The following is an 18,803-nucleotide window of genomic DNA, read 5'->3' as shown; positions in this document are numbered from 1 at the left end:
AAAGATCTGACTCCCAAATAGAAACGTCTGCCTCAGTGGCAGTCTATTTTGAAGTTATTTGTGTTGACAAGGAGTTTAAGAAAGCTCGTATCAGATGCCACATTTAATTCATGGCGTGAAAGAAATCCAACACTTCAAACCGTAAGAGTCTTTCATCACATTTTCTTAGTTAGAATTCTTTTTTTTGAGCTTGTCACATGTAGAGCTTGATTTTTAGCTGACATAAAGGTTGAACATTAAGATATGAGCTTTAATCGCAGAAAAAAAATTAGCTGGACATTTCTTTAATGTTTCAAATTATAGGCTAGAGGCTTATACTGTAGTATGCTGCTAGAGTTAATGAAGTGTTTTACTTCATTGTAACAGCAAACATATGCCCATGTAATCTCTGGTGCTAACAACCTAAAGAGTTACAGGGCATAGGTGCCCTAGAATTATTGTGCCATGCTTGTGGCAAAATAATTTGATGTACTAATTCCACATGAAATAAAATCCTGGATTGGTAACTTAATTAGAACTGCTTGTCAGTTAACAATAATTGCTCCTGACCTGAGGCTCAGTAGTACGTTTGTGAGCATCACACAAAAGATCCCATCGGTGTCCTTTATACCAACAGACCTTTTGTGCTGAATATGTACCCACTGGTGTAGCTGTGCTTTAAATGAAGTAGTTAAACCTTTATTATGAAATTAACTTTCTCCTTTGCAATAATGTGTATCACATCCCCTGTACTAACCTGGTTTAAGAAACAAAACAAAAGAACAATTGCCCCTCCTGACCACTCCGCTGGTTACAAATGAGTTTTGGGGGCAGTGATGGCAAGCCCGAATAGCCACAACGTAATGAGCACGGCTGTGCCAACCTGGGCTCCCTGGGGCACCTGCTGCACAGAAATACTCCATAGAAAACATCCTGAAAGCCTTACCTAGGCTTTGGTTAGAGGTTTGTTATGATGTCTGCAAAAAGTGGCCAAAAGCAATAGTTAATATTGTCCAGACCTTTCTTCCATATCATACTGATGACAACAGCAAACATCACCCTGCTTTTCTAGGTATAAAATGTTATGTTTGAAGGTGTAATAGATATTAGAGAAAAAATACTCAGGGCAGGTAGGAATGCTGCAGTTATTTCTGCTGTTAATGAAAAAAAAAGAAGAAAAAAAAAAGAAAAAGGGACAAAATACAGAACAGACATGCTTGGTCATTTTGCCTGAATTCTGTTTTTTCCCATATCCTTCATCTGTTTTCTGTCTTGTGTGACTGTAAGCAATTTGGGGCAGAGGCCGATTTTCTTGCTTGGCACGGTCTTAGCAGACCCGAAATGCTACCGCGAAATGCATTACAGTAACACGAACAGAAAAATTAAGCATTGGAAACGGTTCCTACATATTTAATAAATTAAAATACCTCTTTCTAAAAGTCTTTCTGTTCTAATGCAAATCAGGTAAGTGCGACTTGCCTGAGGACAGAGCTTAAACGAAATAATACCGCGGGGCACCTGGTCGTCTGAGTTTTCACAACTACGAATACCACATTGGATATGACCTCTTCACCTATCGGGGATGCTCATCTTCATACAGCCTTGCACTAAAAAGGCACGTTTCTGCCCTCCTCCATCTACACAAGAAGTAAAAGCTTACCTGTATACCCAGTTTTACAAACACAGTTGAAGCTTCCTGGGAAATTCTGGCAGGCAGCGCCGTTTTTGCACGGGTTGGAAAGGCACTCGTTGATGTCCCTCTCACAGGCCATGCCAGTGAAGCCCTCTGGGCAACTGCACGAGAAGCCCCCCACCAAGTTGTGGCAAGTCCCGTCGTTGTGGCAGGGGGAAGGCAGGCACTCGTTGATGTCCGTTTCGCACAGACTCCCATCGTACCCTGGCATGCACCTGCACACGAAGGGCCGGAGGGGCTCGTTGGCCACGATAATGACGGGGACACTCTCGCGGCTCTTCAGAGTCGGGCTCACCGCCAACCTCCTCAGGCAGCTCCCTCCATTCTGGCAGGGGCTCTGCAGGCACCAGTCGTGGTCCACGGCCTCGATCCGCACCCCGCTCTGGCGGAAGAGGACATCTTTAATGCTCTCAAAGAAGGTGGCCACGCCACTGGGATTCACGTACTGGTTGTTGCCACGTTTGACAGCCGCCATTAGGAAGGTGTGGTTGCTCTCCTCGTACAGCCCATAAAGCTGGACGGCGGTGCCGAGCCCCGTCAGCTGGGAGCTGGCGATGCGTAAGAAGTGGAGATAGTGATTTGTCAGGAAATCCCGCACGCTGTGGGCGCTCAGGCGGAGGAGGATGCTGTTGTCAATGGTGGCATTGCTGAAGCCTGTGAAGAAAATCCGGACGCTGCTGGTGACGGCACCGTGCAACCCATCATTGCTGAGGACGGCCAGGTCAAATGTGCCATCCGTGGACCTTGCCTGCGAGTGCAGGTCGCAGGTACCCCCGGGAATGCTGAAGAGGCTAGCAACTCCTGAGGTGAGGGAGCACTGGAAGCTGTCTAGGACATCTGGATCCTGTGGCTTTACATTGCCCAAAATTCCACCTGGGAAGAGGTTGCCGTAGTAGTGAACAAAGATTTCTACTGTTCTGGGCTGAGACGGGTTGTCGTTTTGATCTATTACCCTGATCTGCACAGTTCCTGTGGAAGACATCTGAGGAACACCAGAGTCTCTTGTAATCACTGACAGGTAGAAATCACTGATTTGCTCCCTGTCAATCTCTCTCGTCGTTGTCAGCACGCCAGCGGTGCTAAGGCTGAAGTAGCTGGTTGCTGGGCCAGTGCTGAGCAAGTAATACGTAAAGGGACCTTGGTTTGGAGGCAGATCAGGATCAGATGACTGAAGCGTCATCACAAGAGTTCCCGCGCGGTTGTTCTCCATCACTTCTCCTTGGCTGGTGGACAAGGTAGGGCCATTGTCATTGATATCTTCCAAAGTGACCAATAAAGAGGCGCTTCCTGTAGCAGACGGCGTTCCCGAGTCGATGGCCAGCACAGACAGGTTGTACACAGGCAATGTTTCTCGATCCAGCTCTGCAGTGACTGTCACCTGTCCTGTCTGCGGGTTGATGGAAAAGGCGCTGTTGTCATTGCCAGACCCAATGAAATAAGAAAACCGGCTCCAGCTCGGTACAGAATCTGAATCAAAGGCACTCACAAACGTCACATGGGTGCCTGGAGGAACGCCCTCGCTGATTCGTATATTGTAGGTTCCTAAGGTAAAAACAGGAGGATCGTTGGCATCCAGAATAGTGATATTAACAGTCACTTCATCTATATCTGCTCCGCGAATGCTCCCAAAATTTTTTGCTAGGACTTTCAAAGAGATTCGTTCTTCTTTTTCTCTGTCGAGAGGTCCTGAAACGTAGATCTGGCCGCTTTTCTCATCTATCTGGAAGCCTTTCTTTCTGCTGCTGCCAAAGATAAGGTAGTGGACTTCTCCATCAGTTCCCATATCACGATCACTTGCAAAAACTTCTCCTACAACAGTACCTTTGGAGGCTGCCTCAGAAACCTCAAAATAATAAAGCTTGGACACAAAACGGGGCACATACTCGTTTGTCCCTTCTAACTGGATGTTGACACTAGCAAAGCTGCACCTCTCTTCATCTGGAACGTTAAAAGCCTTGACTGTTAAATGGTAACTTTGTTTTGTTTCATAATCTAAAAAGCCCTGGGTGGTGATCGTTCCTGTATTGGGGTCAATGACAAAGAGGTCGCTATCTGAGGACTGAATAGCATATGCAACCACAGCGTTAGGTCCAGAGTCAGCATCAGTGGCATTTAAACAAATAACAGTTGTCCCACTGGGGGCATTTTCTAACACGTTGGGAAAGTAGTCCTCAGGGCTGAATGCTGGAGAATTATCATTCACATCAATGACATTAACAGTGACACTGCAGTAGCCTGTTCTGGCCACCCATCCTCCATCCGTGGCGGTAACAACTAGCTCATGCTTTTGGCATAACTCAAAATCCAGTGGTTTTGCTAGTGTCAGTGTACCGGTAGTTGTATTAATAGCAAAGATACCAGCCTCATTTCCAGAGGAAATATTGTATCTGATTAACCCGTTCATAGCGGCATCTCTGTCTCTGGCTGAAACCGTCCGGACCACTGTACCAACAGAGTGACTCTCTGGGACAGTAACACTCATGCGGCTTTGAGAAAACTCAGGTGTATGGTAATTTTCCTCTGTTACTACTATTTCAACAGCTACCTCGGAGGAGAGTGGAGGATTACCTTTATCTTTTGCTTTCACTTTAAACAGAAAGTTTCTGTTCAAATCAGCCATTAGTGAAGATGACACAGAAATCCAGCCTGTACTCCTGTCCAGTCTGAACTTATTAGTTTTGCTTTCATCAGAGATAAAGTACTCCACTTCAGAATTCAAGCCAAAGTCTTTGTCATCCACTGCAGTAACTTTAATTAAGTTTGTGCCGACCCTCACATTCTTAGTAACAGGAGTAAAATATTTATGAGCGAGGAACAGTGGTGCGTTGTCGTTGCTGTCTACTATGTTAATGGTGACGGTTGTCTCACTCATTAACGGAGGACTACCGCGGTCTGAAGAAGTAACGATGAAGCTGTGCCTATTAATGTTGACATTGCTTGAACCGCTGGAGTTCTGGTACCTTAAAAACTGCTTGTTGAAAATTTCCCCTGTGGTCGCATTAATTCGGAAGAACTCAGACTGGGATTTTATGAAGTAAAAGACTTGACCGTTTGACCCTTCATCGGGATCGGTGGCTGAAACCTGGCTGACCTTCAACCCAATCCCAGGAAGCTCGGGACACTCCAGGTAATAGGATGGCTTTGTAAATCGTGGGGCATTGTCATTGACATCCATGACAAATATGGTGACGTCCGTGCTCACTGTCCACCCAGAGTCATGCGCAGAGACCCTGATCCTGTAGCGGTCTGTGTCCTCCCTGTTTAATGGTCTGCTGATGGTGATGTCCCCGGTGCTGGGATTTATGGTGAATGGGAGACTTGTATCCCTTATGGAGTACCTGCTGACCGCGTTCACCCCAATGTCTTCATCTGATGTTGTGACTTGGGTTACTGTAAAACCCAGAGGTGCATTTTCAGGCACGGAGGCACTGAATATCTGGGAAAACCTTGGAGCATTGTCATTTTCATCTAAAATATTAATGATAACTTTGACGGTTGTGCTCTGGAGCGGGGTGCCTTTATCTGAAGCTTTTATGGTTAGTGTGTATCGAGACAATTTCTCCCTGTCCAAGGGCCTGATGCTTCTGATCTCACCAGTGGCTCGATTGATACTGAAACTATTTTCTGTATTGCCCTCGATTATTTCGTAATTTAGCTGTCCATTTAGACCACTGTCCCTGTCTACTGCAGCCACCGTCAGTATCTTCCGTGGGGACAGGTTCTCCACTATTTCTGCAATGAAGGGATCTTGCTTAAACTCTGGCGCGTTATCATTGACATCTATCACCGTCACTTCCAGTTTCTTATACGAGGAAAAGGGAGGAAAGCCTGTATCTCTGGCCTCGATCCAAACCACGTATTTCTGTATGGCTTCAAAATCTAAAGCCCGCCCAACAGAAAGCTGTCCTGTCACTTGGTCCACCAGGAAGGTGCTGCCCAGGTTACCACTGGCGATGTAGTAAGACAAGGAGCCTCCTCTGGCTGAAGATCCGGAGACGGTGGTGACAAGCGTACCGACTGCTTGGTTTTCAGGAAATGTGAAGGTCTCCTGATCCGCTTGAACACGAGGAAATTCTGCTCTGTTCACAAACCTCACGGTGACAGTTGTAGAGTCTGTCTTGGGGTACCGGCCGCCGTCCCTAACATGAACAGAAATGGTGACTTCGGACTCTCCTGCCAGTGGGTTTGCAGCCAGGATCGCCCCCCTCGCTGGATCAATGTGGAATTTCTCGGAGTTTTTCCCCACAAGTGAATAATGGAGCTCAGCGTTGGAGCCGGCATCTGCATCGGTGACGGTCACAGCGAACACGAATGAGCCTGAAACAGAGAAGAAAGTTAGGGCGGTTCTTTAATGAATGCACCGATTGCGGGAAACATGATACCAGCTTTTCGCTCAGAAGCACGTCTTGCAGCAGTACGCTCTTCCTTAGGCTGCACTGAAAATGAACTGCTTTTTTCACAAGATGGTAAGTTCAACAAGGGGTAAGTGAGTTTATGAGCCTGCAAGACACGCACACAGCCAAAAAGTCTGGGTTTAAAAAGTAGGTCACTGCATTCAGAGAAATGCACGTACAAGATGTCAGTGGCTGCACACTCATCTGCACTGGAAAATGGACCTGCAAGTGTTTGCAAGTCTACCGTCCCATTTCTAGAATATTCACATTATGAAAGCCATAAATCTAATAATATTAAATGTTATTTTGATTTTATTAAATTACTCATAGTTTATTATCCATGTAAAAACAAAACAAAACAAAAAAAAAACCCAAACACAAAACCCCAAACAAAACAACCCAAACCCACCTGGAATTCAACAGCTATTAAGGTTATGTAAATGAACAGGCAGCATTCATGGACATTTACCCTACACACCCAACTTCCCTTGCAGCCCCTTTTCCTCCTATTCCCTAGGTGCTGCTCCTTCATCCCTAACAGCTCCTGGCTTCTGATTTTGTAAAAGTATTTTGAGGACAGTAACTAATGGGGACTACGTTTTTAAAAGCATGCTGATCCTCTGAGACAGTAAAATCATGTAGAAAACTATTGCACACTAGTGCAATAACATGAATATACTATGTTTCAGGTCTGTTGAATTTATGCTTTGCATATAAGTTTAACTATAGGGACACCATTTGCATCATCTTCTATATCTGCAAGGAGAATCCAGGGTGCTCTTTTGTACCAACTTTACAGATCTAATGCACGGCATGTCTTTCAAATTTGACACTGTCCAACTGATTTGCAGAACACTCTGTTGATGTTTCACTGGTACTGAAATTTAGAAAATACCCACTTCTGTATAAAAGTCATGTTGTTTTCGACCTCTTAAGGCAAAATCATTTACAGGCAGGAATGACTTTGACAGCATCCCCTTAAAGCTGTACTTCATGTCACCGTTTGTCATGTGCAATGATTTGTACTCCAGGGCATGGCATATTTAGATAAGAACAGTATTCAAACCCCTGTGAGAAATGGGACAGGAAAAAAATTAAGATTTTTACTTCAGTTAAACTATATTATTATTATTATTATTACTAGTAACTCCCCCTTTTAAACTTGATTAAAAAATAACAAAGAAATTAAGCTTTTTATTTCAAAATATTGATTTCTAGATATTCTGTGATTGGAATAAAAGCAAAAGTCTTGATCATGTTATGAGGGTTTGTTCTTTTTCTTGGAATTGTCAGATGCTACATTGGACTGCAATAAAGTTGTTGTTTGGGTTTTTTTAATGGATGTCATGCCTGCTAGTAACATCATTGTCAACAGCCTTTCAAAATAATGTGAAAAGATACTGACATTTCCTTTTAAACAACAGTGACTATCAACTGTGGAAGCTGCAAATACAAAAGCACATGCATCCCTAGGTTTTTGCTAAGTTAGAACCAGAGCAAACATAGCTTAGCCGTTCTATATGTTTTTAGCTATAACGGGTTTCAAACAAAAAGCATCCAAGAAGATAATGCCAGAAAACATGAGTTAAACCTGTGTGCACTCCTTATTAAAAGCATTTAAAGAAGCACTCCAAAAACAACTGCACAAAGGCACTGTGCCCTGGCCAGAATACACAAAGATTCACCAATGCAATAATAAAATAATTTCATAACGCTGTTCTGGAAACACGGCAGAAATGTAAACAGATTCATTCTTCCATAAAAAGGAGAAGTATTTGCAATTGTTTATAATTTAGAGAGAAAACTCAAAACATGGAAATAAGCCCTTTTTCTTTTTTTTTTTTTCTTTCTAAAAGAAAAAATTGTTTTGTAAACCATTTGTCTTGGAAACCTTTCTATAGGCATCACATTTCCATGTATGTGTATGCATCTGAAAACACACAGCGTTGCCAACTTCCACAGCCAACCACTCTGACTGCAGTTTGGTGAATCTGTGGTAATACAGTGATCATATAAAATCCTTTTACTGTTTTGAGATAGTGGAGGTCCTGGTATTAGTCCATTAAAAGAAAATACATCTCAAAATAGCAGAATCTCTCAGCAAATTATCTCCATCAACATGCAAATGCCCATGTTCTGCTTTCTTACCCTTTGCAATGCCAATTCTGCAAATAAAAAAAAATATTAGTATTTTGCAACTTACCTAATTCTAATGTATTTATTTACCAGGCTTGTTCGAACATAAACTGAATCAGGAATTAGCTCCTACATTGAGTGAAGTCATTTTAATTTGGGTGTAGGTTCCACAAAAGGAAGCTTGCTGCTTGACTTTTATTTTATTTTATTTTACTTCACTACTTGGCTCAAGGAAAGGCAACACCATTAACGTCTGATATAGATATGGCCTTTTTGGAAGAGGTTTACAAAATCCTCTTTAAGAATTCTTCAGTCTGGAAAAAGAAAATCTACATGCAGGGGGAGACTTTCAGAGGGAAAAAAAGAGGCCATTGCCCTCTTGACTCTGGCAAAATAGTTTAGTAACTTGTTTGAGTGGGTGCTCATTTAGACTACGTCTTCTTTACATAACTGCAGGAAAAGAATTGAATTTGGATGGAAGGAACAAACTAAAAAAAAAAACAAACAAACCATTGCTAAATTGCGGGTGATATATTGACCCTCGCCATTATTCATTCCCATGCAACCATGAAGATAACGAAACCTGGAAAACAGCTGCAGAGGAACATTTCAGAAACATTTCTTGTGACACAGCTTTGCATTTTCATTAAGACGCTTGTGCAGTCTGAAGTATCCCAAGCACTGCTACTGATCAGGTTACCTGAAGTGGTAGGTGATGGGACATGGGTGACATAGGGGTGGTGTTGAAATTTGGGCGGGTTGTCATTCACATCGGCGACGGAGACAAGCACGCTGGTGGAACTGGAGAGAGCCCTGGGGAAGCCCCCATCACTTGCCACCACCACCAAAGTGTAGTTCTCTCTTGCCTCTCGATCGAGGAGAGCACTGGTGATGATTTGTCCTGTTGATGGGTTGATTGTGAATTGCGAATTGCCACCGGTAAGCCTATAGCTGTTTGAAAGAAAAAACAAGGAACAAAAATTTGATTAGCATTTCATAAGGCAGCCTGCTGTCTTAAGATAATAACAATTTTCTATGCTCTTCAGACCACCATGCCGATGGGTATCAGCACACGGATTTTTGTCTAACTGTCCATCTGTGTTCACATTTTTTCTCTTCCATATTTTGAGACCTGTCATAAATGACATTTCTGGGGATTTCCAAGCGTAGTTGCTTAACGCAGATAGATTTCTAATAGATGAGAAGCAGACTGAGCCTTAGTACATTTGGAAGTACAGGTGGCCATACCCCCAAAATTGCCTGCTGGAGACATCCTCTAGTACCGATTTCCCTGGGCTAATGCATTAAGTGCTATTCCAAGAAGCTGACATAGCTGTTACCTGAATCTGCAGAATATAATCAGAAAAAAATACTATTTTCTGAAATAAAAGGATGAAAATTTTACAAAATAATATGAGGATGTATAACTCATATTGTTTGCTGATACTGAGCTAAGTTTTGCCATTCAAGACTTCAATGTTAATCTACAGTAACATAGCAAATTAGTAGCCACAGAGCTACGTTAACAGGATAATTGGGACCAGAATTTCACCCTTGATTGGTGTATATGTACCTGTACGCATCTGTTGAGTGTGTGCAAAAATGTGATTTGATAAGAACTGATTGTGTGCTTACTGCAGTGCATCATATGAGCTACCTCTGGCTTATTAGCACAGTGAACTCGCCCCTCTCTCTTCCAATGCTCACCCAGCTTGTGTTCATACAGAACGGATCTCAAAGAAACGTGAAGCACTGGGCCATATTTTTAAAGGCAATTGGTTAATATTGCATTTTTAGTTAATACAGATAACGGGTTTTCTACAAAACAAAACAAAACAAAACCTGGCTAAAATGAACTATTTCCATATCCCATATTATAACCCTGACCAAAACCAGCACAGCTGTGATTAGCGTGGTTCTTTCAGAGAAGCCTGGTACAGCACAGCAGCAGCTTTTTTTGAGGTCTATGGTTCTATAAAAGATTCAGAAGAAAATGGCTTTTATGAAAGAGAGTAATGTTCCTATCTTCGCCTTTTAAAATCAGAGCAGGTTATGACAGAAATAATAACACTGGCCAGAAGCTTTACCTAGAGGACTGATAGCCAGCCTGCGTAATAAGCTGTGGCAACTTCTCCTGTTCAGTCATTAATCTCTACAGAATGCCACGAGCAGACTTTAATTGCTTAATTATGATATAATATGATGGCCATATGTAATTATCCTCCAGCCACAGCAATGTGCATCTAGGGTGGAAAGAATATGCGCAAAGCCTAAAGCAGCAGTTAAATCTCCCTAAATACGAGCGGCATGAGCAAATTTCATCTGTGATTTGCGATGTTTTAACCCTGTGTGAGGCGTTGCAGAAGACACAGACTTTCTCTTCTGTATTTCCACATATATAGAACACCTCAAGCTTTAGCATTGGAAAGATGCTATGAAAACTTTTTTTTTTTAAAAAAAAAAAAAAAAAAGAGGATAAAGACAAATTACATTTGCCATAGGATATTCTGAGTTATATCTGAGCACAACTGCACACAAACCAACTGGACAATGTTAAGCGTGCCTCAGCATTGTTACTGAAAATTTCCAAGCCCAAGCCAAAAACAAAACCCCAAACACCCCTGAAACTTTAATGGTGACAACTGACACAAAAGGAATTTGACTGAAGTGCTTAAAACCTGGCCTTTTGACTAGTCTGTGCTGACCCCTCTTATCTATGCTATCTTTTAACAAGGCCACTCAAGCGCTCATTGCCTTTAACAACTTCATCAGCCTCCTTTAATGACTTCACAGGTTATCACCAGAAGTAAGAGAAAAAGACCCTGCACATCAGGACATGTTACAGTTTTGCAGAATATTATTTGCTTCTTGCATTACACAGTCCATTTTTTGACTTTACATGAAAATTTTAGCAGAGGATTTTACATATCTTCTTTGGAAACCTGAGGTTTGATTTCGAAACAGGATCTAACAAGACCGAAAGGGAGTTCTGAGTGCTCAGCACCTCTGATAAGAAGACCTTATGTGTTCTGGTCCCTCTGGCTTTTGCCAGTTTCATAATACCAGTTATATTTTAAGAGTTGCATTACTCTAAATGCTGAATCTGGACAAATTCTGTCCAAGAAAAACGAAGTATGTTGCTGAGTCTAAAAACAAACCCTGAAAAAAATTTTTAAATAGCTACTTACAAAGAAAAAAAAAAGCATTATCAACCATTCTACTATGAGGCACTGAGTGAATGACAAAGGCTAATGGCAGAGATATTAAAGCAATTCACCCACACTAAAGAAACTCCAGAGCACTGATAATTTCTGAATATGGGATGCAATCATTACAATAATTCATGCTTTGTATGGAATTCTTTTTTCTAAAAGAGCTTGCCAGAAATAGTTTCTTACAGTAAGAGTGAATACAATTAAAAGCTTCATTGTTTCACAATTAAATAAATGGTAATTCTGGATGCTTTTCAAATATTTAAAGATGCCAAAACATCAAGTTTCTATTTTTGGCTTGTAGCTAGTTGGAAAGAAAATATTACAGCATTTCATACAAACTTGCTTTGCCATAACATACTTCCTTTTATTTTACTTCCTTTTTAAAAAAAAAAAGAACAACCACAGTGATATTCTTAAGCACTTTGAAGAATGAACTGAGGTGAACTAACACAAGCAAATAAAGAAATTACTTTTATATCCTGTTCTGTGAGTTTGGAAACAGAGATATAGGTGTTTGCAGTGTAAATGTGATGAGATTACCTACGTGTCCTTCCAATTAATAACTAATACAAATCTGCTTTGTGTTCCATTCGCAATGCATCAGTCCTCAGTGGATAATCTTCTGCTTGTCACTGCCACTCAACATCTTCATTACTCTTGTCTGTGAAACTGGGAATGGCCAGTGTTTAGACCAGTGCCCAGTTAAGTTGCATCAACTGAGCTCTGCAAACCACTGGCATTTAAAGCAAAAATGCCAAATTCTAACTTTTTACTGGTTTTCTGAATGGGACAAACTTTATGCCTTGCCTTGTGCACTTTGTATTCTAAACTGAAGACATTAACTGTTGCTAATGATCATAAAACTGATTATGAATTTACCCAAGGAATATGTTGGCTTTCAGTGAAAATTGCTTACTACAGGAGAAGATGTGAATGCGGCAGCAAGGCAGGCAGTGTTTGCTGTTGACAGTGGTCTGCAGCGTCCATGCTGGGTGATACTGTACCTGCCTGGCTAACTGACTATAAATGCATCCAAGTCTGCATAAGCAGTCATGTAAACTACAGTTAGGTTTGAAAAACCATTTAAGGTCTCAAATAAAGTACTGAAGCTTTCCCCAAATGTATGTATGCTTTCACAAAGTTAATACCATCCACAACTTTGGACATTTTTTATGCAAGAGAGTGATATTGATTTCCAGATTTGCCTAGCTTAAAAATCAAGTTGATGACTAGACCAATTTTACTTATTTTAGGGTGAGCGGTTTCATTTAAACATAAGTAAGGGGAAAAAAAATAACTCTGCCTCCAAGTCAGCTTTTGTAGCAAATCTGTTAATGACGTTTGAAAACTACATCTTCCTCTTCCCCACCAATCCCTTCCTGAAGGCTTCTTCAATTAGTATTTAAGAATCCTGAAAGCTCCTTCAATTAGTATTTAAGAAGCCTGCCAGCCTCCAGGAACAATGGTTTCTAGCTTCTTCAGGAATACTTTTAAAAGATCGGTATTATACCTGTTAACTATATCCTTCCTTGCATGTCCTCAACTCTAAAAGCTATGCTAAATAACAGACAAAAGCCTTTCCAACAAAGGCTACACAAGCTGATGGCAGCCAGTAATGAAGATCATTCACAGCTAATACCGTATTCCCTTATGCAGAAGACCTATATATAAAGACTGCAAGCTGAAGTGCTTAATCCATTTAAGACACTATTTATAGTTTCAGACTTTCTTCTTTTTTTAAAAAAAATAAATTTCAAATTCATCTATGCTTATTGAGAAATATAAATCTAGTCTATAAAAAATTGCACTCAGAGGCAAGTTAAACTCATTTGCTTTTCACTTAGTAAAAAACTAAAATGACACTGCAGCTTTATTTGTCCTTAACATAATTCTAAAAGCCTATAAACAACAAAAAACCCCAAATTTGCCGAAATAAGTTAGCTATACAGGTGCAGCCGTCCTTTTGTGTCTTACAGTTTTATGGCATGTTGGTGATGGACACGGGGGAAAAAAAAATCTTCAGGCAAGTTATGAGGCAATATTACATGTAGCAACAGTAAATGACCTACCTAATAACAGCATTTGTAGAAGCATCAGCATCTGAGGAGTTTACAAGCAAAATATCTGTCCCCGTAGGAGCATCCTCCGATACAGTGGCAGAATATACGTTAAAGGCAAATGTGGGGACATTGTCATTGACATCATCCACCGTGACAGCAATGGTTCCAGTGCCAGTGAGGGCAGGAGATCCTGCAGGAAAGTGGGATACAAAATGCTAGAGGTTACAAATACCACCATGCTAATCCGAAGTCTGCCATCCCTAATTTAAAGCCTAGCACTTGAACATGTCACAGTTCACAGAGCAAGAAAGCCAATTCAACATACAGGACAGGGTCAGATTTGTTTCAAAGGTTTGTTTCAAAGGCACCTTAACATAACGTGCAAGCTGTGAAAGAAAAAAAAAAAAAAAAAAAAAAGTTGTTCTTTTTCTTGCTCCATCTAATTCCAGAAATATCTTGTAATACAAGCTCAGTGGAAAAAGATGGTCTTGGAACCACTCAGAAGTCTTCCTGTAACAATTAGGACTAATTTGAGCATGCGGTTGACTTTCCTATTTCTCTAAAAGAAGACATTCAAAGGTGGCAAACTGACAGCCGTGAAGACTCCAGCCCTCAATTTATTTATCCGCAGAACAAATAGAGTGGGAACAGCGGCAAACCCCAGCTTTCCGCATGGCTTTTCCACTGCCGGTCACACCCCTGACCTGGGGAGACCTCCTCTAAGTGGGTGAGAAGGTTGCACAGTCTCCAGCCCCGTTCAGATTCAATTTCTCCATAGAAGCAACCACCTATAACAGCAAATAACGCTCGCTCGGATGGGATGCTGACTTACAGGAAATCCGACTGAACTGGTTTAACCTACAGCTCTCATCCTTCTTGATATTCTAATACTTAACTCCGAGGAGCAGCAACCAGTGAGAAATAGCATGCTTATTCATGTGCGATCTTTTGGTATTTATTCTCCTAAGCTCTTCCTTCAGCAAATCCAATAAAAAAGACAATGAAGAGTTTTACAAGTTCATGTTAGTTTTGACAGTTTATTACACTTATTTTCTTCAGCCAAGAATCAGCAAGACATCTTCTGCTAACCAAATTCTTCACTGAGGGTCCCTGAAAAAAAGGGGATCGCTTCTTTCTTTGAACACGTAACAAAAAGAGGAGAGAGTGACAGCAGAGCATACAACACGTGAGTTATGGCCTCTTTTACTCAAAAGACAGATGATGGCCATGCCTATTTTGCCCAAGATTGTGTCGTTCTCCCCTTCCATCTCAAACGGAGACAATTACAGTGTTTGCTAGACTGGGAAAAAAAGTGATGATAATGAATGGTTTGGCCCAGAGACTGGTTCGAGTCCGAGTCCTTCGTGCAAGGCAAGCTTCTTACATGGAGCTGTCGTTTGAAGAAACATAGCCAGCCCCCTGCGACTGCCCTAGTCCTTCCCACCCAGCAGACGATCGGGACGCTGCTACCTGAGGTTATTGCTGGACCTCGACCTTAGGGCTGGGAAGGAAGCAGGCTCTGCTCTTGGGTCTCATGTGGTCCTAGCAAGGGCTCCAGACATGGAGCTCTTGTATAAAAGGAGAAATAACGCCTCATTTTCTCACGTTAACCCTTGCAGGTTGAAGAAGTACCATGCCGCAATGTGGGAAGAAGCTGGGAGCAGCTTCTGCACGGGAAGGATGTTTTTCACAGCGAAATACTTCAAAGTAACTTGGCTTAAGGCCCAACCGAACTGAATGAAAGAGCTTCCAACCGAAAGGCGCTATCAGTCTCGCAAGGCTGACTTTGAAGCCTGCTGATCAGACTGGACGGATCATGCCGCTGAGGAAAGAACGTACAAGCCAAAGGGTATACGTTTCACGCCACGGCTGCGCACAATGGAGGCCTTTCTCCGCTCTAGTCTGAGGTAATTCATTTTGCCAATTAATATACTTTCAGCCAGGAAGGTTACATTAAGGCAATAAGTCTGACTCATTTTTTGCTCCCCCCCCGCCCCCCCCCCCCCCTCGATTTTGTCATTTAGCCAAACACGTATAGATAGAAAAGACTGTAAAAGCGTTCTTGATAGCTGAAATATTGCCCATGGAGTGTTTATTATTACTGCATTAAATGAAACAGAGTCCTCAGTGGTGTTTGCTGCATGTGTCATCAAGCTCTGGCCTTCCAACCACATTTAATCGACATTCATCTCGCAGCTAATGAAATGAAAAGTTGAAAGTTTCACAGGTGATTAAACAATTTATACATTATTCAGAAATTAATCTTGAGTAAGTCACGTTCAACGAGCATCAGTAACGTTATTCAGTCTGGAAAAGAAAGGTAACTCACAGCTAAAACCTGAAACTCATTGTTTTAAAGTTATTTCCTAAGACAAAGCGCCAACGCTGGAAAAGCCATGTTGTGGGCTTACTCACAGAAAACAACTGCAGTAGCAGCACCTTTAGAGGTAACCCCACACTGGGGTGATGGGGCTAGATCCCGTGCAGCTCTGCAGGCTGGTCCTGTCCCGGCTGGCAGCACTGACCTTGGGCTTGGTGCCGTGCTAGCTATGCTCATGAAGCTGGTGAAGAGAGGAGGACGAGGAGAACACGTCCATGCCTGCTGGCAAAGCACCGTGTGGACACAGGCTAACAGCAAAACGCTGCAACGGGTTTGTGCTTTCTCCTGCATGGCTATTAAATCTTTGGTCACATAATGGAAATGGTTAAGAGGGATGCCAGGTGTAATAGCTGCGCAAGGGCAATAGATGGATTCTTCTGCTCAGGATTACACTGACAGCAGCGGCTTTTGATTCAGCCATTTGGCTCCAACCAGCCCTGACTCTCCCTCTCCTCTCCCAGAAACATGAATTTGCAGGGTACCAAACGCACGCTCCAAGAGCCACCCCCCAGCCCTCGCCTCAGCCCCCCTATATATTCCATGCCATATTTCCAGCTCCGCTTCCCTGCTGGATGCATTTACAAGGCACTGTACAGGGCAGTCTGGATGTATTTGTATTAGCCTCAGAGAAGTGAACATACCTGCCAGGCTGAGCACCATACTAATACAATTAGCTAGGGTAACCTAAGTACCCCCGATCTCATCCAGCGCTGGCTTGTGGCTGTGTTGTCCTCACAGAAACATCCCAGAACTCCAATATTAATTCAGCTGGTTGTAACATCCCAGGTCACTGCCCTTCAGTTGAAAACCCAAAGTCTTTCTTATTTTACTTAGATGGAAAAACTCACATATTTACATTGGTTTCCTGTGTATGTAGTTATCCAACCATGTTTTTTTCCTTTAAGTAAAACATCACGTCCACAAATTTACTCCTTTATTCTATTACACTGAAAGATAAAGTTGCAATTTCACAGAGTCCTCAAAGCTTTTATCCACTTGAAATTAAATGACTAGCTCATATTTCTGCAGTTACTGAGAAATATAAGAAGAGGAAATTACAAATGAAGTAATTTTCTATGGAAAAGAAATAGCTAGGGGCCAAATTCTACCATCCTCAGTGAACGCTCACTGAAAGTTGTGCTTGCATAAGGACCACAGAATTTGGCCCCTGGTAATAAATAGGTTTCATAAAATGTACATGTCATATTTGTGGTGAGAGAAGTAGTTTCCATGGTCAGGCTGAGTTCCCAGATTTCTTAGTTTTGCTTCGATAGCAAATCTTCCCCAAGTCAGTTATTCTTATTACGCTCCAGCATCACCCCTTTTTTCTTCAAACTGCACTTAATATTTTGCATAAGTGTAGTAAATTTGGGGTAAATACTGCAACATTAGTCAAACCCTCAAGATGCCCCCAAACTGTTTTTAATAAAACAGACATGTTATAACCTATATAAAATTGCTGTACACGGTCTATAGTAGTCTAAATAGTCCTACAAACAGCCGTGAGGGTTAGAGCCACAAACGTCCACACACACACACTTGACCCTTAGTGAACTTGCACTAAAATGTCTACCATTTTTTCATAAAAGTCTGAATTATTTTTCAGCAGAAGCTATTTCTTTGACTATATTTTTGTCAGACACCTATTATTTTAAAGCATTCCTCTAGTGCTATACTACTACTAGGGTTTTGTGGTTGGTTTTTTGTTTTTTTTTTTTAAAATCCCAAAAATGCCTCACTGAAGCTTAGGATATCCATGTTGAAAAAAAAAGTTTCCTAGAAAGACAGAGGAAGGAAGGAACCATCTAATGATGAATAACCTGAGAACATAAAGTTAACGATGCGAACTAAGTGGCAGAGATTGGATTGATTGTTCAGTGAATATCAGGTCTTTAAATTTTAAAAGACAATGACATGAATATATTATTATTGTTTTGAATTTCTCATTGCTGTGTGCTGCGTTCTGTTTCTGTGAACTGAATGGTTTATTTTCTAGGTGACAGCTGTACATATACATTAAGCAGACAGTTCCACAAATGTCCACACGTCATTGCTGAAATAAAGATTAACCTGGGATACTGTCAAAATAGTAACGCTGAGTTCAGGAAGAAAATTGCTTCCCACGGATGTTCTTCCAACAATTTAAGCTTTTTGCTTACATCTGCAAGTAAACATGTGTCTGGGGTTGAAGAGAAGGAGCAGACCTTGGGAGCTTGCTCTTTGGAGGCCCATGGTGGAGGATGAGTTACGGGGGAGGTGACGAGAGGCCACCAAGGGCTTGGGCAGCGCTGGGCTGTGGCTCCCCTCTCTGCGTGGATGCTTGAGGAGGTGACATGAAGAAACAGCCATGGGGGACTGTGGGGAGGGCAGGCAGCAGCACAGGGGCAGGACCTCTCTTCTCCCAAATGTAGGACTGGCGAAGACCTACAAGCTGGTTTTCTGCCCCGTTCAGCAGCACTTGTTTGTGGCTGGTCGCCACAAAAACACAATGATACCAGCAATGCGTCAGCTTAGAAGTTAGAACGAGCCCTCTCGACTTTTTTTTTCCCCCCATCCAGGAGAAAGTGGACGAAAAATATTGGCTACGTGCAGCAATGCAAGAAGAAGAAAGGAAACTAAATGCAGAAAGGGGACAGTGGGGAGAAATATTTCACCTGACAATTTCTACTTCTCAAATGCAGGATAACCAGAAAAGAGAGGACAATCCACATTTCTGGGTGAATTCATCATAAATCACTTATTCCCCTAATTTATGCTAAGGCTTACTAGCCACACAGTCATTTACAAGTGGTGCACCTAAAGACTCTTTTCACTTTTGCCTTAGCCTACTCGTGCAGCCTTAAAAGAAGGGAGCACCACCCGCTATCTTTGCCCACCCTTGTCCTGGGGAACAGGGGACATAAGCTGTCTCGGCTCCCTGTAACCCCCAAACACGTGGCACCATCT

At 42.0% G+C, this 18,803-nt stretch overlaps 1 protein-coding gene across 1 annotated transcript in view; it reads right to left on the bottom strand.

Annotated features, from left to right (window-relative positions):
• The window catches only part of FAT4 (FAT atypical cadherin 4), a 150,858-nt gene that overhangs the window by 28,017 nt on the left and 104,038 nt on the right, over window positions 1-18,803 (bottom strand). The window contains exons 7-9 of the mRNA XM_040612771.1: window positions 13,487-13,667; window positions 8,903-9,153; window positions 1,640-5,989 (exon numbers count right to left, since the gene is read on the bottom strand). Of these exons, the coding sequence (XP_040468705.1) occupies window positions 1,640-5,989; window positions 8,903-9,153; window positions 13,487-13,667 (4,782 nt within the window). The remainder of the gene's footprint in view (window positions 1-1,639; window positions 5,990-8,902; window positions 9,154-13,486; window positions 13,668-18,803) is intronic.

Source organism: Falco naumanni, chromosome 1 (assembly GCF_017639655.2).
Source record: "Falco naumanni isolate bFalNau1 chromosome 1, bFalNau1.pat, whole genome shotgun sequence".
In the NCBI taxonomy this organism is placed as follows: domain Eukaryota; kingdom Metazoa; phylum Chordata; class Aves; order Falconiformes; family Falconidae; genus Falco; species Falco naumanni.
The sequence above is the reverse complement of the archived record's forward strand: the minus strand, read 5'-3'. Positions and strand labels throughout refer to the sequence as shown.